Source organism: Loxodonta africana, chromosome 7, assembly GCF_030014295.1.
Source record: "Loxodonta africana isolate mLoxAfr1 chromosome 7, mLoxAfr1.hap2, whole genome shotgun sequence".
Classification (NCBI taxonomy): domain Eukaryota; kingdom Metazoa; phylum Chordata; class Mammalia; order Proboscidea; family Elephantidae; genus Loxodonta; species Loxodonta africana.
In genome coordinates, this window is record NC_087348.1 from 120668246 (window position 1) to 120695385 (window position 27140).

At 37.6% G+C, this 27140-nt stretch overlaps 1 protein-coding gene across 2 annotated transcripts in view; it reads right to left on the bottom strand.

The window, feature by feature from the left end:
* Positions 1-27140, bottom strand: part of PGR (progesterone receptor) — an 83054-nt gene that overhangs the window by 15923 nt on the left and 39991 nt on the right. The window contains exons 4-5 of one of the 2 annotated variants that reach the window (XM_003415596.4): positions 11103-11408; positions 1400-1544 (exon numbers count right to left, since the gene is read on the bottom strand). In XM_003415596.4, the coding sequence (XP_003415644.2) occupies positions 1400-1544; positions 11103-11408 (451 nt within the window). The remainder of the gene's footprint in view (positions 1-1399; positions 1545-11102; positions 11409-27140) is intronic. The other variant, XM_064288840.1, reaches the window with a different exon arrangement.

Below are 27140 nucleotides of genomic sequence, written 5' to 3' on the forward strand. Positions count from 1 at the left end.
TCACACTTTAAATGCCTAAACTGAGACAGCCAAGTTATAGGAGTTGAGAATGTGGAACTGAGAGGAGCTCAAGGGTTGCTTTATTCACTGATGATTTTCTTCTGTGAAAACACATATAGTCTTGCATGCAATTCAATGGAAGAATGGAATCAGTTTGCAGAAAATCACCACACTGTGAACTTTACTAGGAGATATGTACGGTGATACAGAAAAAAGAAAATGAGAAAACGGCAATATTAAATAACTGACAGGGTTAGACACAAATTCTGAAGGTTGAGAAAATTTAGTTAAGATACTTTCTCAACCATCTCCTGGCTTGTAATGTCCACATTAAGTCAAATGAAGCTAGCAGGAACAGTGAAAAGAAAAGAAAAAAAAAAAAAAAACTAGATTTTGGCTCAGAAGAGCTAAGATTGAATCCTGTCACTGACATTCTGTGGCAGGTTATACAAATCCTCTGAGCCTTAGTAACCACAGCTGTTAAATAAGGGACCATGATTCCCTACATATTTCAAGGGGTTGTAGGATAATGTGGAATAACCCAACCAAAAAACCAGACCCAGTGCCGTCTAGTTGATTCTGACTCATAACGACCCTATAGGACAGAGTAGAACTGCCCCATTGAGCTTCCAAGGAGTGCCTGGCGGATTCGAACTGCTGACCCTTTGGTTAGCAGCCGTAGCACTTAACCACTACACCACCAGGGTTTCCAATATGGAATAAAGCATATGAAATTCATCTGTAAACTGTAAAGAGCTATGCAAGTGTCAGTTATTAAGTTATATAATGCTGAATCAGCATTCACCATTAGAACACTTAAAATATTTTCATGAGAAGATTATTTTTCAGTTTAAGGTTATATATAGAAAACTAATCACAGAAATTTAAATATAATCAAGCAAAAAGAAGTATTTATCTTAAAATTTTTAAGATAAATTACGAAGTCTGATTTTTCCTCTAGGGAGAAAGGTAATGTTTTTACTTTTTGAAGGTATGTCAATACTTTCAAGAAAATTATTTATAATTTACTTCATTTTTGTTATTAGTGTCAAGGTATGAAATTTTAATTTGATAACACATCCATTTAACTTTGTCTTTAAAAATATTTTTCTTGATACATTTTTGAAGTCAAACAAATAAAAACCAAGATTTAAGACAACTATAGTATGTAATGAAACAAAGAGAAAAAGCTCCATATATCAAATTACTAGTAAGATGATACACTTTTTTAGTATTGTCACATCAAGCTTCATCCTGAAATAACTCTGAGAAAAGTTTCAGGAAAATTCTGTTATTCAGGACACTAAATGTACGATCATCTATTGAAACATAATTTTCAAGATTATCTGACATATGCCCTTAAGATAATAACAACAACAGAAGTCAAGTTACTACTTACTCATTTAGTATTAAATCAGGTGCAAAATACAGCATCTGCCCACTGACGTGTTTATAGGATCGCCATCCTAGTCCAAACACCATTAAACTCATCCAAGAATACTGGATGAGAGTTATCTGGTCATCAATATGTAAGTTTCGAAAACCTACGAAATCAATTTAAAAATGATTACAAAAAACACTTGATGGTGTCAAAAATGTTACACATGCATAGCTTTGAAAATAGATGTAAGTATTCGGGCAATATGCTGTTTTCAATCTCTATATTTTACGCAAAAAATCAAGAAAAACTAACTCATAATAAAGCCAGGAAACTGAAAAAGTGGCAGCAATTTTGGGAGTCATTTAAAGTGAGCCCCTGAGACTTAGTATTTCGGGGACTTCATTGACTGAATTATTCATCGAGCACTCATTCATGGAGAACCTTCTGTGTGCCGGGTACTGTGTGAAAATGCTGGGGAACAAAGGTGAACAGGACACAATCTTTGCCCTTAAAAAAAGCTCATGGGAGCACAGGGAAGACAAGTGCGTAAGTATGACTACAGAGGTTACAGAAAAAAAGGAAGCGTAGAAGAGAGACTACACACGAGTGGGGATGGAAAGCAAGTTAGGAAAGGCTCCCTAAAAGAGAAAGAGGTAATGCTTAAGCAGAATATAATGAGTTTGTTGAGGAGTCTCAATTCTTTGGCATTTAAACATTGACTAGTTTTATTGTGTAAAGCTACTTTCAATTGTGCTATATCTAATTTTCCTTTGTTGCTGCTAGTTGCTGTCAGGTCGGCTCCGACTCATGGTGACCTTAAGTGTAACAACGAAATGTTGCCCGGTGCTGTGCCATCTCCATGAACTTTGATATATTTGAGCCTATTGTTGAGGCTATTGTGTCAATCCATCTCACTGAGGGTTTTCCTCAATTCTGTTGACCCTTTACTGGACTAAACATGATGTTCTTTTTCTAGCAATTGGTCTTCTCTGATGATGTGACCAAACTAAGCAAAATGGTCTAGCTATCCTCACTTCTAACCCTTAATTATATCTGGGGTAGATTCCACACTTTTCTGGTCACTTTTATTTTAAAAACGTAATCAGTCTTGTTTTAAACTTTCATTGTGGTTTAAGAAGTTTAGAGTCTGCATGTGTGTGTACTCGAGCTCTGGTCTTTCACACATCTCTACCCTCCCTCTTTTAGGCCCTTTTCTGGTGTTGGTGGCAGAAGGAAAATGGGAGGGTAACGCACAAATGTATCTTGACCTAACTGTCTACAGACTTCTTTCCATCTTACCAATTCTCTTTTCTCCTGTTTGGGGGAAGATCGCCAGCTCAGCACTGATAAAATTAGAGAGACAAGAGATAAGCTTGGAGATGCAGGTTGGGGTCAGGTCATGAGTGGTTTTGTATGTCTATTAAGGAGAAATGGCAACGATGCAGTCTTACACTGTAGGTGGATCCTCAGACAGCTATGGGAGGAAGGATTTCAAGGGAATGAACCTGGAATCAGGGAAAGCAGCTGGGAACTATTGCCTGCCAAAGCCAGGTGAGGGGTTAAAAAAAAAAAAAAAAAAAAGGCTGAAATAAGCCAACAAAAGGAATAGAGATGAGGGAGTGGGTCAGGGAAATATTTAACACTTAAGAAGATTTGGCAACTGGATTTAGGTAGTGAGGAGGAAAAATGAGGAGGAGTCAAATACAATAGCAATAAAAGCAATACTGAGGTAAAATAAAGGAGAAAAAACAGACTAGGGAGAAAATAACAAGTTTTGGACATGTCTGAGGGGACTCTGGATATCCAGATAGTAGTTGGACATAGCAGGCAGAAACATGGAGAGATTTTTGGACTAGAAATCTAAATTTGGAGGTTATTTGTACCTGAGTGTAGTGGAAACAATAAAAGCAAATGACACCCTCTATTGAAAGAGAAAGACAGTGGTCTGGTAAGAACATCAACCGCTTTCCATAAAGATAGTTTAATAACATCTATTTATTCCCCCTAGGAGCCCTTGTGGCGCAGCAGTTAAAGAGTTTGGCTGCTAACCAAAAAGTCGGTAGTTTGAATCCACCAGCGACTTCTTGAAAACCCTATGGGGCAGTTCTACTCTGTTCTATGGGGGTGCTATGAGTCAGAATCGACTCGATGACAGTAGGTTTTTTTTGGTTTTATTCCCCCTAAGAATCCATTGAAACCCATTTACAAATGGACTATTTCAAAAGTAAAAAACAAAGCAAAACTTAATTCTATAGATACCAAGGATGAAAGAAATTTACTTCTTGATTGTGTTAATCATCTCAAGGTAAGACGTAGAAAGGAAGAAAGCTCTCTCCTCTCCATACACTCCAGATAGCGCTGTTTTCATGTGAATGTAGGAAGAATACTGTCCTTTTCTTAAAACTCCTTAACCCAAAGGGACAGAATTTATGTACATAATTAGGGATACCATAGCGGATGTTTGCCTTTTTTGTTTTTGGCTTTTCAGTATCTAATCTTCTTCCTCCCTCCCTTCCTTCCTTTCTCTTTCCCTCCCTGCCTCCTTCCCTCCCTCCCTCCCTTCCTTTCTCTCTCTGTAGGGGCAGAGGTCCCCACTGGCTGTTGTTTTGTGAGAACAAATGTCCCATCCTCCAACTGAGGAAGCTGGCTAAAGCCTCTGCTCTGCTGGGTTTGTGACTTGGCTTTGGCCTGTGAAATACAAACCACCAGGACTTTGAACTAGAAAACACTAAAGCAAGGTCAAGGATATGGCTAGGCTTTATTTTCGATGGTGGTGGTGCCCAGTGATGGCAGGGGATTCAGTGTGGCCATTTGTGATGCTTGCTTTTTTAACTCTCCAGAGATGCCCTGGTTCTGCCCATTTTTCAAACTTTTCCATTAGTGCCTCTTTGGTGAATCCCTGGTGTTCTCCCACTAAATTCTTTTTTTTTTCTTTTTGCTTTGTTTTTGATAGCCAGAGGGTTAAAAAAAAAAAAAAAAATTTAACACTTGGTTTTTATTGCGTGAGTCCAGGAACTCTGATTTACCCAGGTGCAGAAAAACTCCCTAAATAAATGGCCAAGAAACATTTGGCATGCAACTTTCATATTGTTAACTTTTCATATTACTTAAATGCATCTTTGAGTGTATGTCTATATATTACCTCTTTTTTATAAAAACATTGAGTCTCTCTTAACACTACAAGTTTAGTACAAAAACACTGTATGTAAATAGAATATTAAAAAAAGGGTACTTCATTATTTTATAAAGTTTAGAATGCTTTGATAAGAGATCAGTGAATTTTTCCAGTTTTTGTAAAGCAGGCACATATAAACCTGCCTATTGTTCTGTCTGCACTTACTATATTATTTTTTACTTCAGGCCTTTCCTTTATGTTAATCTCTGAGAAGTTTTTAAAATTATAATAGCAGCACTTCATTTTTTTTCTTTCAAAAACAGATACCGAAGTGTTTACAGTCACCTTTTCTTTTTGTTTATATTCCTGGCTTATTAGATGACCAGAAATAAAAGAACATTTAAATTACATTGTAATATCAGAAGTTAATTTTACCGAAATAATTTAAAACTTAATCGAATTACAAACATTTACAGCAGAAAGTGTGTTATCTCCATTTTACAGAATGGACTGGAACTCAAAAAATAGGCTTTATTTACTCCACCTTACTGGGTTTTAGAAAAATGTACAATGTTAAATTGACTTGAACAAGCCTGGGACAGGAGTGCGATTTTTTCCCCATTAACTGTAATATCATTCATTACTTTATACTGAAACAAAGACGGGAACACTGAGATCAAAATGCCACTGATGATAATGATCAGGTAAACTTAGTACATTTGAGATGATGATCAAAATGAAAAACTTTCACCTGGAGAAGTGATGGATGAACACTAATTGTGTTTAATGAGCAATAAAGAAAAATACCCTTTCCTTTTAGGTGACTTGACCTGATAATTCCTGACAAAAGCACTGTTCCAAGCTGTCCAATCTTTAATTTAAGCTTTAAAAAATTAAAAAACTGTACAATACAAAGATGGCCTGTATGACCCCACTAGGCCCTCTTACTTTACTTCCAGAGTTTGGATATGACACATAGGTTGCACTTCTATAAAAAGTGTCGTGCAATTTAAACAGCTCACCTACAACAAGCACAGAACATTAAATATCTCAGCATCTTCTGACACATATGAATTCTGAGAACACAAAGAAGCTTCAACGCAGTAAGTGTAATTAACAGTATATGTTTGATGACATTACAAATAAGGGACTGATGTTAATGATCTTGGATAGCACAGCTCTTTTGATATCAATTCCATAATTACATTTCTATAAATATTCTTTAAGCACCTATTTGGAATGAGGTGTATTCTTTATTTCACTAGGTATAAAGATTAGAAAGATGCTGCTTATGACTTTAGCACTTACACTCTGGCGAGACAGACAGAAAAGTAGAGCATAATTATAATAGGGTGCTAAGTGTTATGATTGACAAGTGCTAGAGTGACATGAGAGAATAAAGGGCCCCAGACGAAGTGGTGTAGAGCTATGGCTGCTAACTCAAGGGTCCGCAGTTTGTATCCACCAGACGTTCCTTGGAATGCTATGGGGCAGTTCTACTCTGTCCTATGGGGTCACTAGGAGTCGGAATCGACTCAGTGGCAATGAGTTTGGGTTTTTTTGGACTCAGGGAAGGCTCAGAGAAATCTTCCCAGGGGAAGTAACAGGTGATCAGAATCCTGAAGACTAGTTAGACACCAGAAACACCAAACCCGTTGCTGTTGAGTTGATTCTGACTCATAGTGACTCTACAGGACACAGTAGAACTGCCTGTAGGGTTTCCAAGGAGCGGCTCCTGGATTTGAACTGTCACCCTTTTGGCCAGGCAGGGAAAATGTGGGAGAAGAAAAGCGCGTCCAGGTAGGGAAAACACTATGTGCCAAAGAAGCAGGCAGAAAATTGAACAAGGAGCATTTTGAGAACTGGACCTTATAGGTGCTCGAAGGAAAATGGTGAGAGAGTTGCAAATTCAGGAGTTAGATCACAGAAGCTTCTTGGATGTTAAGGCTAAGGATTTCAGACTTTGTGTTGATGGAGAAAGGGAATAACATAACTGACTATAATTGCTTTAGAAAGAGGGTGTTGGGGGCAGAACAGATCAGTTGGGGCAGCACGAAGCTGGTGATGATAGGGGCAGTCAGGGGCTACTACAGAAATGTAGGTAAAAAATGACGAGGACCTAAATTAAGTCAGGGTAGTAGCAATGGCAGCAGCATGTATAATGAATTTATATAATAAGCAGAACTGACAGAATTTGACAACGAACTGAACATGGAGGTTAAAGAGAAAGTGAACTAAACTTCTGGCTGGAGAGCCATTTCAAGATACAAGAAAAAAACAAGCAAAAAACTGAGTGATTTAGGTTTATGGAGTAGAGGGCCATCCTGAGTTAGAAGTTCATTCAAGTAAAAATGTGTAATAAACAGCTACAGTAAATAGTGTGAATAGCTCAGTAGAGGGTCTGGGCTGGTACTATGTGTTTAGGAGCCATCAGAAGACAAGGCCGTGAGTGTGCTTGTCCAGAGTATGTAGAGTCAGAAACTACTGGAGTAGAAGATGGAACCCAGGAATTGACATATTTACAGTGTGGGTGGAAGAAAAAGTCCACAAGGGAGACAGAAAATGTAGAAATTGAGAGAAACCATGTATCTGGAAGGGAAGTGATGAATGCCAATGGAAGGGTTTTGGCAAGAAATGGTTACTCTGCTAAGAACCCCAGAGGAATATGAAACATGTTAAGGTCTGAAAGTATTCATCTGATTTGACAAGTGAAACATTTTGGTGACATTGGCAATAGTAATTTCAGTGGAATAGAATGTTAGAAAAATCATTTTTGAATGTCTCTATAAAATAGATTTTCCAAGGCCTAGCTTTACTCCAGAGTTCCTGGGTGTTGCACATGGTTCATTGCTGGGCTGTCTACTAACTGAAAAGTTGGGGTTTTGAATCCACCTGGAGTCTCCTTGGAAGACAGGTAGATCTACTTCCAAAAGGTCACGGCCATGAAAATTCTATGATGCACAGTGCTACTCTGAAACACATGGGGAGTCGCCATGAGTCGAAACTGACTCAATGACAACTGGCTTGGTTTTTTGGTTTTAACTTTACTCCTAAATGGCTACTTTCATTTCTTTCCCATCACTTTTTTGGAGGAGTAATTTGATTTGGAAAAAAAGAAAAATTCTTTGTCGGAGATGCAATGGATGTCACTGAGACAAATATTTTAGCATGCTTCAAAGCCAGAAAATGAGGCAAAAGTACTGTTCCCCAGTCTTAAGATACTGATGATTGCAAGTATTTTGACTAACTGAAACCAAGAAGAAAGGTATGTATTTAAAAATGCAATGTTTAAGAATGCCAAAGCTTAGCTCTGAGTAGATTTTTCACCAAGTAAATAGCAGTATCAAAACAAAATTTATTAAAAAAAAAAAAAATTCTCCAAACCTCTCTGTCAACATCTACTCTTCTACAATGCACTAGTACATAGGATGAAGAATATTTAAATGCAATTTTAAATGAGTGAGTGCTTGTTAATTTAAGTGCTAAAGCCTAACCTGACTTTTAAGTCTCTAAATTTACTTAAGTTGAACTTAAGTTTCTAAATTTACTTTCCACTACTCTCCTTCATACGAATTTATTGTCAGTAGTTTTTTAAATATTTAGTTATGAAATCCTAAAGGACCAAGTACATATTTCAGTCTGAAAATTCATATGTACAAATATATTTTCTCAATCATCAGCTAATAAAAGCTTTAATTACTCTTATGTTGGGGAATATGATAACATTTTTTATGTTACTAAAGGGCCCTCACACTTGAAGACAATTGGGAGTCATTGTCTTATACTGATCTAATTCAATATTTGCTAAACATGAGTCATGCTTTTCTGTATTTTCACATCTTGAGCCACACTATTCCTTCTGTCTGGAATGCTTTCTCTTCTTATCATGATTTATCAAAATCTCATTTCTCCTTCAAAGTATAGTTTAATGGGCATCTTATCTCTGCGGACATCTCTAGTCCCTAAAGTGAAGTGTTCCTTCCTCCCCACTTTTTTTTATATTTGTATCTTATGCCACTATAGTTGTTGGGTATTTTCTCTCTCACTGGATTAAAAGTTCCTTACTGAATGGCTCAATGGTTAACTGTTTAGCTGCTAACAAAAAGGTCGGCAGCTTGAATCTACCAGTCGCTTCTTGGAAACCCTATGGGGCAGTTCTACTTGTCCTGTAGGGTGCTGTGAGTCAGAATCGACTCGATGGTAATGAGTTTTTTTAATTTACCAAAAGGGTAGATGTCTTGTTCATTTTTTAAAATTTTGCAAAAAAAATTTTTTTTGGCTCCTTCTAAATAAGAAAATAATGCCCACTAAAATTATAGGTAAAATTCAATGTAAAATCATTTATATATTAATGAAATATATCCTAAGAGATGGTTTGTAAATGTGCTGTCATAAGGCTGGAAGAAATTGCAAGTTTCCATTAAAAAGAAACAAGGATATCTCTGAAATACAGTAAAACCTGCAAAAGCCAGAACCTGTGTATGGCAGAAAACTGTCAGAGAAAGAAGACACACTGGGTGTTTATGAGGGAGAATTCTCAAATAGAGTGCAAAAGAAACCTGGTCAGCACCTTGTCAAAGGCAGAAAAATACACCAAAATGCATTCACACCATAAGCCCAGACTCCTGGCTTCTCTTTCTAATACCACTGCTTAGTTGTTAGGTCTTGCACACAGTTGGTATGCAATAGGCATTTATTAAGTGAATCAGTAAATAATAACTATATTCTGGCTTAAAGCCAACCCAAAGATTTTGAGTAGCTTAAATTACTTTATATACAGGTGTCCCTCCAAGTTCTCTCAAAAATCAATATCGTCATTCTGGTTCATTGATTGTTTTACTCCCCGAATACAGACCACGCAAAATATGGTTTATAAAACCACAGACTACATGATATTTAGATTAATCTCAATGCTTCCCTCACTCTACAGTTAATAGAAGCAGTATGCACTTACATGTGAATTACATTTTGCAACATTTAAAAAGTTGCCACTAGATTTAATGTAGAAATGGCCTCTCATTTTTACTGAGGGTGTGTGAAGGTCAGTCTTGCCGGATACCAGTGTTTCAATCTAAAAAGCTCACTTAACTTTCATCTAAAGCACATAAATTATCTTTTTAATTATAACTGATTATTTTCTAACATTGTAGCTGATGCTAGAATTAGAACCCTTTTTTAACAGTAAACACCAAAATTCAAACAAAAGAAATATGAACTATAGCAATAAAAACGTAAAACGCACTGTTTTCAAATAATCGAAAAACTGAAAAAAGTTAAACACGTTTAAACACTCATATTTTTAAAAAGAAAAAGTTCATCAATGCTGTAGTAATATTTTTACTTAATAAAGATCTATCAAGTCTGATAATCACCTTACAATAAGTTTTAAACATTGAGAATTTTCTAATGGAAAAAAGATATTACCTGTCCAAGGCCTTTCAGCAAGAGTAAAACTAATAAATAAGAAACTAGGCATTTTGATTTTTCTATTAAATGTCTTTATCTCCATTAGAATACTGAATTTTATTAACTTGGCTCAACATGTATTTTTATAAACATTCAACAAACAGGAGGGGATATTTCTTCCTCTTTCATGTAAGCTTGGATTTGCAATAACAACTCATCTATTCTATTTCAAATCTTTCAGGCAGAATAATAATTGAGAAATACATTAAGGCAAATGGGGAAGGAATTCTTTTTTTTTTTTTTTTGAGAAAAGCTATTGAATCTAAAAGGGCATATTGTGTTTAATTCTTGATCAGATATTGGAAAAAATAAATTGGTACAAAGGAGTATAAAGATATTATTGATGTGAAGAGAATGTGATTAGAACACATTTTAATTGGGGGATTAAAGCCACAAGCAATTGCTACAGATGTATTTTCCTGGATTTGCATGCTAAGATTTAGCCACGTGAAAATTGCATTCTTGAAATTCTTCCAATTACTTTGCTCCTATGAAATGGTGCTGAGGGAGCAGCCATAAGTTATAAATGAAGTGGCTAAAATCCTTCCATGATAATGTAATCTAAGTCTTCATTGCTGGGCTATGCCCCCTCTGGGTATCCATTTTTAGAGGAAGCAGTGACTAAAGGCTCATTTCACTATGTCCAGATTATTTACTTTTGTTTAGGAGTTCTGTATTTTAATTGTCCTAAGACACCCCGCCATATACCCTGAATACAATTTTGGTTTTTATACAGTTGAGTGTATTTGGTTTTATTTTTAGCCAATTAAAGTTGGTTAAATTCAGGTTTAGAAAGAACTAGATATTTCTAAGAAGACGGTCAACTTGTCTTTCTCTGAACTACTATAACACTTGTAGCTGAACACTTAAACTCCTTAACTGTTTTATGTATGTAATTGTTGATTTTCATCAAGAGTCAATGAGTTCCCTATTTCTTTCATATTTCCATAGCATGGAGGAGGGTTCTGGACAAGTATCACAAGTTACGGAAACATTTTTAATGGCTGAAGCCTGTACTGTAACATGATGCTTACAGTCTAGTTGACTCACTGCACATATTGTTTTATTTAACAATCTACTAGTACAACAAACATAGTAAATTTTTTATTACATGCTATTATACATATATAGTATTATTACCTGGCAGGGATTTAGACCACTTGACTACCGAAAGAAGTTGCCTCTCGGCTAGTTGATTAAGACTCGTCAGCAAAGAACTGGAGGTGTCAGGTTTTGTGTTGTCATGTCCTGCATAGATCATATCTGGTTCAATGCTCACTAACAGATTGATCAGTGGGGGAACAAACTGTAGTTCTTGACTTGGTGAAAAAGTGATTCTCTGGCTTAGAGTTTGGCTTTCATTTGGCATGCCCACTGGCTGTGGGAGAGCAACAGCATCTAGAGCTCTCATAACTCTGACTTTATTGAACTTTTTAAACTTTCGACCTACAAAGAAAAAACAAAAAACCAAGAAGTTCATGTAAACACATATCAAAGAAATCTTCCAGCAGAGGATATTTTTCTCAAGCATTATATATTTTAGCATCAATCTAACAAAATGCAACTTAATAAAAAAAAATATTAGGTATCAGACTTGGATTCGAAAATTAATTATACCAGCATTCATTGGATTGGTGGGAAGTGAGCAATTACACCAGTATCCTGCAAGGGGTTATCGAGTTTTGAAGCAACATAAATGAAAAGACTTTCAGTACATTAAGTTCAGCACTGGTCAATATTATGACAGGACTGCCCCCCAAAAGCTAACGCTACAGGCTACATTAACTGAAATATTATCTACAGTAGTTGTTGAATCTTCTTTTGGGTTTTATTCTTTTAAAGATTGGTTAAAAGGTACGAAATTTCTCTCCAACCACATCAAAAAACTGCATGTATGTGCAACTCCCCCCTGCCCCAAATTTTGTATATTATTTCAATGGGTTCATAGATCTCTCAAAATCAGTCCATGCACGATTACAAGATCTACCCAGCAAATGGTTAATACACCTGGCTACTAACCAAAAGGTTGGAGGTTTGACTTCACCTAGCAGTGCCTTGGAAAAAAGTCCTGGTGATCTATTTCTGAAAAATCAGCCGTTGAAAATCTATGGAGCACAGTTCTACTCTGATACACATGGGGTCACCATGAGTAGGAGTCAACTCAATGGCAACTGGGTGTTTGTGTGTATGTTTTTCTAAATTAAGGGATGAGACAGTCTATGCACCGTGCTAGTCAGACTACATTCGTATTTACTTCTAGAATTTCTACTTTGATGAACTGTAATGTGTAGGGAAGGAAAAGATAAAAGCCTACCAGTGAGATGTGTACAAACTCTGCCTCATAAGAAATGGCTAAAGGAGAGTACAATGTTCAGCTGGGTCATGGCTAGTTTACTAGGCACTTTTGGCTGAATCAGAGAAAGGCCTGGCGATGGAAGGGCAGGCTGGATTTCAGCCCCACCCACTCTGTGCCAGGTCCTGCCTGCTTAACAGTATAAAGTGGCTGTGCTGTTTAGCCAGGAAAAAAGACTAAGGGAGACCTGATAACTGTTTGCTATTATCTCAGCAGAGGTTGCAATCTGCTGGCTCTATTGCCTGATCTGGCCATAGACATGTTTTCTTTGGCTCATACAATGTTGGCCAGAGTTATGAAAGCCTCCCTGAATTAGTTGGGTGTCAACATCTGTTCAAGTTGAGTTGCAGCTGCTGCTTTTGATTCGGGCGTGCATACTCCAGTTTGTCCCACTTCCCACTAGAAACTACTACTACCGAGGCCAATGGTCAGTTTTCTTATGTCTTGCCACTTTACCCAATTAAGTTACCTGCGTGTAAACATTTGCCTTTGAGATTTCTGAGCTTTGAGATTTCATATTATTATGAAGAAACAGTACTATACTTGTTTTATGTTCTATAGGGTCACTATGAGTCGGAATCGACTCGACGGCACTGGGTTTTTTATAAAGCTCTAAGGAGTAGAGATGGAAACGCTGGTGTCTTAGTAGTTAAGAACTATACCTGCTAACCAAACGGTCAGCAGTCTGAATCCACCAGGTACTCCTTGGAAATCCTATGGGGCAGTTCTACTCTGTTCTATAGGGTCCCCATGAGTTGGAATCAACTTGATGGCAAGGGTTTTTTTTTTTTTTTTTTTTTTTAAGGCAACTGGACAGCAATGGATTTTTTTTTTTTTTTTTTAAGGAGTAGAAATAGAGCCTGTAGGTGACATGCCCCTCTTCCTCTGCATCTGTCTGCAGGAGCTGATATGCATGGGAGTTTTCATTGTTTTGCAGGAAGTAGGGAAGAATCCTGGGCTCAGATGCGAGGGGTGAGCATGAGAAGGCATATTGGTGAGAAAGGCTTAGTAGTTGTCCCTCATTCAACCTGATGGATGGGGTTTTGACAGGAAGAATCAGAAGCAGAAGGAACTGATTTTTCTGAGGCTTAGAAAAAGAGGAGTCCTTGGGTGGCTCAAACAGTTAAGCACTTGACTACTAGCTGAAAGTTTGGTGGTTCGAGTCCATCCAGAGGCACCTTGGAAGATAGGCTTAAAGATCTGCTTCTGGAAGGTCACAGCCTTGTAAATCCAACGGAGCAGCTCTACTCTGCATGGGTGAGGTCGCCATGAGTCGGAATTCACTCAAGGTAACTAGCAACAACAACAAGAAAAAGAGAAGATCCATCTAGCAGCCTGGTTAGTGAAATGCAGAGTTGAGGAGAGGGCATGCTTCCTATGTCTGCAGAGAACACAGCGTGGTGCTTGTGTTGTGATGAATGATAGGAACACAGCATCATTTGGCACCTTGAGAGTGTCTGTAGCTCTGGGCACTGTGAAAAAGCTCCTTATACAAGGAAGCAGAATTTCCATAGCTGGGACTGTTAGCCATGGCAGGGACACAGGACCTCCATCCATCAAGCTACACAGAGGCATCGAACCTTAGCAAGGAAGTCAATGCAGAGAATTTTCTTTATAGTCAATCTACAAAATGGGTACCCCATACCCTGACTTCACTCCTATCACAATGTATGAACTGTCTCTGCTCCTGTCTAAGGCCAAATCTTCTACTTCAGCACCAAATCCTATTCTTTCTCAGTTACACAAGGACTTTGCTTGCAATCATCTGCCCTTTCTTCGGCAGCCTCTAAACATCCCTCTCATGCATACTCCATTCCATGGAGAATGTACTCTTTCCATTTCTTCTCCTCCCACTCTTTGCTGAACCAGCTTCAAACAGGCTTTCATCCCGTACTCCAACAAAATTAATTTTGGCAAAGTCACTGATGTTTTCCACATGCGAAAACAATGGTTTCTATAATGAGATACCACTTTATACTCACTAGGATGGATATGGTAAAAACAAAACAGAAAATAACAAGAGTTGGCAAGGATGTGGAAAAATTGGAGTACTTCTGCATTGCTAGTTGGAAACGGTGTAGCCACTGTGGAAATGGTTTTGTGGTTCCTCAAAAATGTAAACACAGAATTACCATGACTCAGCAATTTCACACCTAGGTACACACCCAAAACACTTGAAATCAAAGAGATACTTGTACATCAGTGTTCACAGCAACATTACTCACAATAGACAAAAAGTGGAAACAACCCATGTATCCATCAACAGACGAATGAATAAACAAATGTGGCATATACATACAATGCAATATTATTCAATCATAAAGAGAAACGAAGTTCTGATATACAAGTTTCGACACAGACAAACCTTGAAAACATTATTAAAAAAAATTATTACGCTAAGTGAAATAAAGCACACGTAAAAGAACAAATATTGTATGATTCCACTTAAATGAAATATCTAGAATAGACAGATTCATAGAGATATAGATTAGAGGTTACCACGGCCTTGGGGGAGAGTCACTGCTTAAGGGGTACAGAATTTCTGTTTGGTGTGATGGTTTCACAGCACTGTGAATGTAATTAATGCCCACTGAAATGTATACTTAAAAATGGTTAAAATTGGAAAATTTATGTTATATGTATTTTACTACAGCAAAACTAAAAAACAAAAACAATGGTCAAGTCTCAGACCTCATTTTAATCAGCCCATCAGTAGCACTTGACATAGCTGTCTGCTTCCTTCTAGTAACACTCTCTTCCCTTGGCTTCCATATACCTCATTCACTGTGGCCACTCTTTAAGTATCTTGGCTGGCTCTTTCTCACCTTCTCGACTTCTAAATCTTGGAAGGTCCCAGAGTTCAGCCGTCAGACTTCTTTTATACATCCAGACTCAATTCCTCGGTGTTTGCATTGAATCCCACGGTTTTAATATCATGGAGACATGGGTGAAAGAGCCCTGGTGGTACAATGGTTAAGTGCTAGGCTGCCAACTGAAAGGTCCGCAGTTCAAACACACAAATGGTTCCATGGAAGAAAAGACCTTGCCAGTGCTCCTGTAAAGATTACAGACTAGGAAACTGAATGGAGCAGTTCTATTCTGTCATATAGGGATGCTAAGAGTCAGAATTGACTCTATGGCATACAACTTTTAATTCTAGCCCCAACTTTGTCCCTGAGAACTAAACTCAAATATCCAATTGCCTACTCAGTATCTTCACTTGTGTGTCCAGTACACGCCTCAAACAGTATGTTCAGAGCAGAACTTTTGATGCACTGGCTGCAAAATTACAGCTCCTAACCTTGTAACTTCATTTATGCATCTGCTCTGGTCAATTATATAGTCATCATTGATACCTCTCTTCTTCTCTCACCTCATATCCAATTCATCAACAAAGTCTGGTAGATTACCATAAGAATATAACCCAAATCCAATCACTTCTCCCCATCTCCACTGCTTTCCTTGTAGTTTAGGTCATCATCATCACATCTGGACTATTACAGCACATCCTGACTGGTTTCCCAGCTCTCACCGTTGCCCCTTTACAGTCTAGTGAGCCTTTAAAAACTTAAATCAGACAATGATTGATGTAATTGGTTTTACTGAATTATAAAAATACACATGAAAAATACTGAATTGGCAAATGTTATGTTCTCTGTATTTTACAACAACAAAAACCCACAAGTCATTCCTTGAAAAAAAAAACAAAAACCTCAAAGTAAAATAAAGGTAGAAAGATACAAAGACTACTAAAACTCAACATTAAACATACTATTATAAATGACATACTTTATCTGTAGATAATATTATATAGCTAGAAAATTTAGGACTACTAAAAATCTATCAAATTATTGAATAAAGGCTAGATAGAAGATAAGTCTTTGCCCCTGCTCATAATTATCATTAAAAAATAGAAAATATATCCTATGACAACAGAGACCAAAGTTATAAAATATCTAAGAATGAATTTAAGAAGGGCACAGACTTACATTAAAACTACAAAATTTTATCATATGACATAAAAGAAAAATCTGAATTAATAAAGAGATATATATTATTGTTTCTGGATTAGAATACTTGAAGTGTCAATCCTGGTCAAATCAACACATAAATTTCATACCATTTCTATCAGAAACCGTTTTTGTGGAATTGGAAAAAATGGTTTCACTGTTCTTTAAGAAGAATAAAAATGTGTGAGAATAGTCAAGAAAATATTGTTACAAAAAACTGCGATTTTTAATATATGTCATTAAGATTTATAATACCATCACAATCCTAACATGATGGCATTAATGATTTGCATGGGAATGAACATATAGATCAAAAGAATTGAATATAGAACCCAGGGACATATACCAAATTTATAATTTGTACTATCAACTCGATGGCAGTGGGTGTTTTTTGGTTAACCCAAAGGTTGGTGGTTTGAACCCATCCAGTGGTGTCAGGGAAGAAAGGTCTCTCGATCTGCCTCTGTAAAGCTTGCTGTTGTTAGTTGCTGTCAGGTAGATTCTTACTTACAGTGACCCCATGTGTACAGAGTAGAACTGCTCCATAGGTTTTTCAAGGCTGTGACCTTTCGGAAGGGGATCGCCAAGCCTGTCTTCAAGGTACCTCTGGGTGAGTTCGAACTGCCACTTTTTTGGCTAGTAGTTGAGTGTTTAACCATTTTCGCCACCCAGGGAGCAGTTCTTCTCTAAAATATGGGGTTGCCATATGTTGGAATCTGCTGGTTGGCCAATGGTTTTGTTTGTTTTTTTAATGCTATCTCAATGTATGTTAAAAGTGATGTGTGAGAAGGCTTTCACTTGGGGCATACAAAGGCTACTGGGAAAGCAGGGAACATAAGTCCTCAGGGCCCATTTTCATAATAGAATGGCAAAAGATGGCTGTATAAAGACCATATGGTCATACTAGCTTTCTAAATTTGAAGCGAAACCCCAACGACACAGGGTGGAGAAAAATAACAGAAAATTAGGAATTACTTTGGAATTACTGATCGTATTTGGCTGAGCAGAGATAAACACACATAAACTGCTAACACCTTCTCTCCAGCTTCCCTCTTATTTTTCTTCTTAGCATTTGTCATGGTCTATCAGGCTACATATTTTATGTATTAATTTTCTTTTTATTATTTCTATCCTCCACTAACATACAAGCTCTTTGATGTGGTAAGTACATGTGCTAAGTACATGGCAGTTACTCAATAATTTTGTTGAATAAATCAATAATTGTAGAGCAACAAAAAGTGTGTTTGCCACAAGGGTTCCACAATAACCAGGCCCCCTGCCACTTCTGTTCCCTGAAGAACAGGAAGAAATCTAAGGGGATTTTCCTTTCAGGCAAAGACACAATCTAGGGAAGAGGGCTTAGCATATTTCATGTAGAATGACTGGAATTTACCTATGTCTGCCATATATAAACTTCAGCTGTGAACCCCCATCTACCATAACTACATTTATGTACCCAATCACTTTTTCCCTCTCTCCCATACTCAACCAAATAGCTAAGACGTTGGATCTTCTAGCTCAAATTATAAGAGGATAATCAAAACAAGGCTTGGGTAAATAGGAAGGGAAGCCAAAGGGAACTGGCTAGCAATTAATAAATCAAATAGCAGGCCAAGATAGAATAAAACAGATTTAAATGTGTAATAAAAGCTGACATACAGTATGAAGCTTAAGCAAAAATATTTTCTGAAAAGATAAAAAAAGGAAACTAAAAGCAAAAATTAGATGAAGGATACAAGTTGGAAGAAGAATTACTGTAGGAGATGGATTTAGGCAATACTTTCATTGCAATTTAAAAGAAGGTCGCATCTAAGTTTTAAAAGTTCAAAGAGGAGAAGCAAAAAATCAAAATATGAAATGACTACAAAACAGAATAAGATAAAATGAGAGAAAGCAGATTTGAAAACTTTACTAGGAGAATAAGAGGCAAAGTGCTGGTGTAAAAAACTAAACCAGTGACATAAAATCAGACTTGAAAAAACAATCACCAAATAAAGTATAAAAGGATTAAAGTCATTAGAAAAAAGACGATAGATGTAGAAGATGGATAACAGAGATTATTTTTATATATATAGATTCTTGGGGTGGGGTCATAAAAAAAAGGGAAAAAAACATGGAACAGAAAAATATCTTTGAAGAGAATATTAAGAGAATGCTTGCTAATATATAAGAAGATGAACTTTCAGATCAAAAAGGGCTTTGTTTCAAGAAAAATTAATAGATAAAGATAGAACTGAGCACTGATGAAGTTACTTAACTTCAAGGATTAATAAATGCAAATTCAGGCAGAAGAAGCAGGTTATCATCAAAGAAAAATATTAGGCTCAGTTTTCTCTTCAGTCATATTAGGTGCCTCAAGACAATGGCAGATTTGAGGAGAAAGGACCTATAACACACATTTTCTAAGTTTTAATGGAATTTTACTGAAGATTTGGGAGGCCAAGGGAAACAGCAAACACAGTGGGCCTCACACTTTGACTGCACTCTACCTCACTTCCCCCAACTTCCTCTGTCCCACCTTAAACAACACAAATTCTCTTTGTTTTTGGTAGAGTAAATTAGCAAATCTCTTTTGAAATTTCAGTAAGCTCCTGGGATCGTACCCAAATAGCTTATCAAAGCACTTCTGAAAATAAGAACAAAAAAATTCTGGTGTTTCCATGGGAAAATATGGCTTGAGAACATAAATACATACAATAAAAACACCCAATAACTGTTACTTTAAGTACCTGTTCTAGGCATGATTCTATAAACTAATATCAACTCCAATCTGTATCTATGGATTTTCAATGATTCCTAGAAATAAATAATGAAAAACTCTTAAAAGATACATTAAAGTTAAATCTTTGGCCAATGAATGTTTGCATAAATTACTTCTAAATGATATTTTAAGCCATCATTTATTAAACCTTTCTGTGTGCCAGGCATTGTGCTATATGGTTTAGATGTACCATCTGATTTACCCTCACATGAATTCCCATTAAGTGGTCTTAAAAGAAAACAGAGGTATGGCCAGGTTAAGGTGTATCCCCAAGGTCCTGCAGCTGTTAAGTGGGGGAAGTTGAAATCCAAACGCAAATCATCCTGACTCTAAACTTTTATTCTTTGTTACAATGCTATACCATCTCCTATAGAGATACTATGAAACTCCTTCTTTGACCCGTCGATAAAATTTAAACTTTTAAGGGTGGAATTCATGTTCACAGTTAAAATTGGCATAAAATTCTATATAAACTTCTCTTATTGGCAATGTAGAGGATTTGGTACCTTATACATTTACTTCTCCAGAATACCTAACAATGATGAATAAAACACAACCAAATTCTTTTAAATGCATATCTGAGCTCCTCAAAAAGTCAGAAAAATATGAAGGGGTCTAAAATGAAGAACATCTCTATCCACTGACAAAGGGACATAAGAAGGATGCATATCTCTTTCAATCTTGGCTCAGTGTGGGAAAAAAGTCTCCTCTGAGAACTCTTAATGATAAGCCTACCTCATACAGATTTGTAAATTGAAATTATTTCACCTGCAAGGGTGAAAAACTTGTAGCCAAAAAGTAAACACTGAAAGTTGTCCTTAGCTGTAAAAATCCCTAAGGTGCCAGGAAGAATGAAATAAAAATTCTCTCTGGAGTGAAACATCCCCAATTATGCAAGATTAAAAAAAAAAAAAAAAAAAAAACTTAACCTCTGCCAAACATTAGCTCATAATCCAAAATTACAAAAGGCATACTGAGTGAAAAGTAGTAAAAATCCTAAATGGCAGGCTGAATTTGGATTTTACTGGCTCATGAGAGATAAATATTCAGGAATTTTGTGAGGTGGTTGTTAAACCATTGGCAGCGTGAAATTGGCCATATGCGAGTATTACAATTTTTCAGTAACTGGAAAATGCTATGAATATTCAGGGCTTTTTTACTTCATTTTTTCTTTTTTTTTTTTAAGAGAGCTGGTTTGCCAGCATGTCACTTGGCATAACTAGATCGGAGTTATTGAACTTCAGAATTACTGAACACAAATATTTACAGTAAGTAATCCCATTACCTATTACCTACTGCGACTCTATAGGAAAGAATAGAACTGCCCTATATGGTTTTCAAGGCTGTAATTTTTATGGAAGCAGACTGCCACATCTTCCTCCCCTAGAGCAGGTTGTGGGGTTCAAACTGCTGACCTTTCAGTTAGTAGCTGAGTGCTTAACCACTGTGCCACCAGAGTTCCTTTTACAGTATGTGTGTAATAATTAAAGATATATGATAAAGAATTGAGAACAGAAGAAGCCATTATAAAAGAAACAAATTTGGAAAAGAAATAAATAGAATATCTGAAAAATATCACTTAAAAAAAAAAAAATTAAAGGCCACAGCCCAGAAAGAATAATGAACTGGAAGACAGAATTGACTACATTACATAGAATACAGCACAGACAGGTAACAACAAGGAAAATACTAAAAAGGATTAAGAGGCAAGGAAGATAGAACAGGCTAGGCTAAATATATGTCTAATAGGTGTTCTGGAGATAGAAAGAGGCAATGGGGAGAGAAGCAATATTTGATGAATATTAGGATAGTTGTGATCTTCCCAGTATTTATGAAAAACACAAATTCTCAGGTTTAGGAATTACAGTGATTTCCAAGTAAAACAAACAAAGGTAATTTATAACTGGTTATAGTGAAATTGGAGGAATAAGTGGTAAAAGCATTTTATACAAACAGAGAAAATACTGCCTCAAAGAAACTACAATTAGATCTACAGGCGAGTTCTCAGAAAAATAATCTGAGCCAGAAGATGTAGACTAAAATCTTTAAAGTGTTGAGAAACATCATGAATCAACCTAAAATTTTATAATCAGTGAAATCATTGTTAAAAAAAATGAAGGCTAGAGGGGGAGCCAACATGGTGCTATAGACAGAAGCACCACACCATCCCTGCACAGCAAAGACCCGAAAAACTAAGTAAAACAGAGACAAACATCTATCCTGGAACCCTAAGTGTCAAATGAAGAGATAAAGGCCTCAACCAAGCACTGAATGGAGTAAGAAACTAACAGAGAACAGAGATCAAGGGAGATATGAGCGGAGGTCCCCTATCAGCTAACACAGCACAGATTTGCCATCTTGAACTCCTGTGGGAGATGGGCGGACAGGGAGTACAGGAAAGTGGATTCATGGAGCTCCCAGCAGGAGACAGAGCACGTGGTAACCAGTGATACACGCTTTCCCACCCCTACCTTCCCTCCCCCCTGCTTGGCCTCTGCCGTTTCACTGTGGGCTAATCTGCCATTTCCCAGTGGGTCAAGCAACCGCAGCCTGGGTGGTGCTGACTCCGTGCTGTGCAGATTCGCCCTGTCCACATTGGCCTGCTCCATCAGTGCCATTTTTTTGTTGCTGGTGTTGCTTTTTTTGGCTTCTTCTGGTTTCTTCCCTGCCTCTCACCTCCTCCCCCTCTTTTCTCTTGAACACTTGATTCTGTGTGTCATCTTTGCTTCTTCTTGACAGGCTGTGAAGCACCACTCAGCTGGGGACTGCTTCCCTCCTCTGTGCTGCCACACTGGTGGGATCCCTAAGGGCTTCTTTTTTTTCTTTTTTGTTTTTCTCTTTCATTTTTCCTTTTATTTTTATTCATTTCTTGGTTTCTCATCTCTTTCTACTTAACTCCTTTCCCTGTCTCCAGAATACCTGGTGCTGTGTGTCATCTCCACCCCTTCTAGCTGGGCTGTACTGCGTGGCTTGAGAGCCATTTCCCTGGTCTGTGAAACTGTGCTGGTGGTATCCCCTGGGGGCATTTTTTAAATTTTTATTTGTTTTTATTTTCTTTTTTCCTTTTGCTTTTCTTCATTTCTGTTTCTCGTCTCTGTACTCCAACGGCAGGCTCTCTCAGGATATATATATATATATATAATAGGCTCCTGTTTCTCTCTCCTCTCTCTCTTCTTTCCCATACCCAACCTAGCTCACACATCACAACTTTCCTCCTCCCCCTCCCTCCTGCCTATATGCACTGTGTGCTGAACATCACACTCCCAAGCAGCACAGGCACAGCCTACCATAAGCTGCCCTGCACTGACCCCTGGCCCACCTTGTCAGCGCCAGTATGTGCCACAAACAACCCATTCCGGATCCTCCCCTTCTGATGGACCTGCCCTGCTGCACCATAGCTGAACAACTGGCCCTGCTCATTGGACAAGGAGGTGAAAAATATTGTGCCCACAGACGAGCAAACAACAAAGAATGCATAGCATGCCTACTCAGACATAACCAAATAAATCAAAAAAGCAGGATGAAAAAAAACAAATCTACAATGAATAAATGAAGAAAATAACTACTGAATGTCCAAAAGACAGAATACAATATCAAAATATACAAGAAAAGACAGGCTGGTTCCAGTAGGTACCCAAAATAAGACACCAGATGACTTCCCAGTAGAAGAAAAGGCACTGGAACTACATGGTAGGGAATTCAACTCTCTAATATTCAGAGCTGTCCAAGAGTTGAGGCAAAAAAGCAGACAAAAATGAGGAAAAAATAGACAAACTCATGGAAAATGCAGACAAATTCATGGAAAATACAGACAAAAAAATGGAAGAATTCAAGAAAATAATAAGGAATGAAATGTCAAAATAAATTCACAACTATAAATCATACAGAAATGACAATTAGAAATCCAAAAGATAAACGATAAGATTTCAGAAATGGACAATGACATAGAAGGTCTGAGGAGCAGGTTTAAAACAATGGAAGACAGGATCAGCGAAATTGAAGGCAAATACTTGGACACAACTTTGTTTGAGGAAAAATCAGAAAAAAGAAGAAAGAAAAATGAAATCCTGAGAATGACGTGAGATACAATCAAAAGCAAAAATCTGCAAGTGATCGGAGTTCCAGAACAGGGGGAGAAAATGGAAAACACAGAAAGGAACATTGAACAATTGCTGGCAGAAAACTTCTGTAATATCTTGAAAGATGAAAAGGTGATTATTCAAGAAGCTCGATGAACCCTATTTAAGATAGACCCTAAAAGAAAATCACCATGGCATATAATCACACTTGCTAAAACCAAAGATAAAGAAAGAATTCTGAGAGCAGCTCCAGAAAAAAATAGTCACATGCAGAGGGGAAATGATAAGGCTAAGCTCTGATTACTTGGCAGAAACCATGCAGGCAAGAAGGCAATGCAATGGCATATATAAAGGTTTGAAAGAAAAAATTGCCAACCAAGAATAATAAAGCCTGCAAAACCCTCATTTAAATATGATGGCAAAATTAGGACATTTCCAGATAAACAGAAATTAAGGGAATGCATAAAAGCCAAACCAAACTCACAAGAATTATTAAAGGGAGTCTTCCAGTTTGAGAACAAACATCAAACCACAGCCTGAATCTAGGATACAGGATCGTGCCAGCCAGATACTAACCTAGGAAATGAACTCTCATGGACTATTCAAAACTAAAAGATTTACAACAGGAAGCCATTGAGATCAATCTGTAAATGACAACAACATCAGAACAATAAAAGAGGGACTAAACGGTATAGGTGTAGAACTTTCTAATGGAGAGGAAGGCAAGGCGATACCAAGCAATCTACAAATACAATGCAATCCTAATCCAAATACCAACAACATTCTTTAAACAGATGGAAAAACTAATCACTAACTTTATATAGTAAGGGAAGAGGCCCTGGGTAAGTAAAGCACTACTGAAGAAGAATAAAGTAGGAGGACTTGCACTACCTGACCTCAGAACCTACTGTACAGCTATGGTAGTCAAAACAGCCTGGTACTGGTACAATGACAGATACATTGACCAATGGAACAGAATTGGGGAACCCAGATGTAAATCCACCCACCAAGGGTCACCTGATCTTTGACAAGGGTTCAAAGCCCATCAAATGGAGAAAAGACAGTCTTTTTAACAAATGGTGCTGGCAAAACTGGATGACAAATATGCAAAAAAAAAAAAAAAGAAGAAAAGAAAAGAAACAGGACCCATACCTCACGCCATACACAAAAACTAACTCAAAATGGATCAAAGACCTAAATACAAAACGAAAACTATAAAGATCATAGAAGGAAAAACAGGATCAACACTAGAGGCCCTAATACACAGCATTAACAGGATACCAACCATAACAAACAACACACAAACTGCAGAATATAAGCTAGCTATCTGGGATCTTCTAAAAATCAAACACGCTCATCGAAAGACTTCATCGAAAGAGTAAAAAGAGAACCTATAGATTGGGAAAAAAAATTTTGGCTACGACAAATCTGACAAAGGTCTAATCTCCAAACTCTACAGGAAAATTCAACACCTCTATAAGAAAAAGGACAAAAATTCAATAAAAAATGGGCAAAGGAAATGAACAGACACTTCACTAAAGAAGACATTCAAGCAGCTAACAGACATATGAGGAAATGCTCGTGATCTCTAGCCATTAAAAAAAGAAATGCAAATCAAAACCACAATGAGATACCATCTCACCCCAGCATTAATGGCAGGAATAAAAAAAACAGAAAATAAATGTTGGAGAGGCTGCAGGAAGATTGGAACTCTTATGCACTGCTGGTGGAAATGCAAAATGGTACAACTGCTTTGGAAAATGATGTGGTGCTTCCTTGAAAAGGTAGAAATAGAAATACCATATAATCTAGCAATCCCGCTCCTAGGAATATATTCTAGAGAAATAAGAGCCATTACACGAATAGACATATGGATACCCATGTTCATTGCAGCATTGTTCACAATAGCAAAAAGATGGAAACAACATAGATGCCCATCAACAGATAAATGGATAAACTCTGGTACATACACACAATGGAGTACTATGCAATGATAAAGAACAAAGATGAATCTGGGAAGCATCTCACAACATGGATGAATCTGAAAGGCATTATGCTGAGTGAAATAAGTCAATCACAAAAGGACAAATATTATATGAGACCACTACTATAAAAACTCATGAAAAGGTTTACACATAAAAAGAAATGATCTTTGATGGTTACAAGGGAGGTTAGGGTTCGGGAGGGAAAAACACTAAATAGACAATAGTGGTAACTTTGGTGAAGGGTAAAACAGTACACAATACTGGGGGAGCCAGCACAACTTGTACGAGGCAAGGTCATGGAAGCTCCACAGGCACATCCAAACTCCCGAGGGACCAAATTACTGGGATGGGGGCTGTGGGGACCATGGTCTTGGGGAACATCTAGCTCAACTGGCATAACATAGTTTATAAAGATAATGTTCTACATGCTACTTTGGTGAGTAGTGTCTGCGGTCTTAAAAACCTGTTAGTGGCCATCTAAAATGCTCCACTCGTCTCACCCTGTCAGGACCAAGGGGGAATGAAAACTGAAGATACAAGATTAGTCCAAAGAACTAATGGACCACAACTACCACGGCCTCCACCAGAGTGAATCCAGTACAACTAGATGGTGCCTGGCTACCACCACTGACTGCTCTGACAGGGATCACAATAGAGGGTCCCACACTTACTGGCCTGACAGAGCCTGGAGAAACCCTAAGAGTATGGCCTGGACACCCTTTTAGCTCAGTAATGAAGTCACTCCTGAGGTTCACCCTTCAGCCAAAGATTAGACAGGCCCATAAAACAAAATAAGACTGAAGGGGCACACCAGCCCGGGGCAAGGACTAGAAGGCAAGAGGGGACAGGAAAGCTGGTAATAGGGAACCTGAGGTCAAGAAGGGGAGTGTGTTGACATGTCATGGGGTTGTTAACCAATGTCGTAAAACAATATGTGTACTAACTGTTTAATGAGAAGCTAGTTCGTTCTGTAAACCTTCATTTAAAGTACAATAAAAAAAATCACAAAAAAAAGAAGACTAGATGATTTTGCAATGCTGCAATCAGTCCACTGGAACTATGCTCTAACAACTTATTATGGAACCGATTTACTTTGCTGTTCCTTTTTCAGAATCCCAGATCAAAACTGAGTATACTGTATCTGCGCTTCAAAGAAAATACAGATGCTAGATAATAGGAAATATAAAATGTAAGTAGATATTTGCCAAAAAATCTGTAGTAGAATTCATTTTTTAAAAGTAAAAATCTCAGTCATTCAAATAAATCAGACTGCAAATGGAAGAGAATCTTTTTACCTACCCCTCAATGCCGATTTTTTTACTAGGACTAAACAATCCAGCAGATGCCACTGAACAGTTCTAGCTGGCAGTCATAAAAGCAGTTTCAAACACACAAAAAAACTAAGCGAAAAGTTAAAACGAACACTCTAAGGAATACCCCTATACAGTGTGTGGGGGTGGCGGCTAGGGTGGACAATCTGGCAGGGAGCAGAAGACATTATTTGGCCTCAGGCTTCAATGCAGTGAAGAAGGGAAGGAATGTGAGAGGCACTGTCCCTGGGAGGTGCTAATTTAAGGACCATGGCTGATAACCAAAAGGTTGACAGTTCAAATCCACCAGTCACTACTTAGAAACCTTATGGGGCAGTTCTACCCCGTACTATAGAGTCACTATGAGCCGGAATCAACTTGACGGCAATAGGTTTGGTCTTCTTTTGGTTTGGGTTGGGTAGAAAAGGAGAAGTCCATAGTAGGAAGACCAAGAGAGGTATAAATAAGCAGGCAAGAGGCATCACACACAGCAATTCCTGCACTAAAGAGACGGCAGATGCTTCCAGTTCTTGTAGCAAGTAAAGGCACAGGTCAGGCCTCTACATTTCCAGAAAAGTACTGCTCAGTGTCCCAAATTCAGGAATTTTGGAATTCTTCAGAAAAGGAAATGAAACTTTATTGGCTTTCAAGTGTAGGAGAAGAAAAAACAAAACAACAGA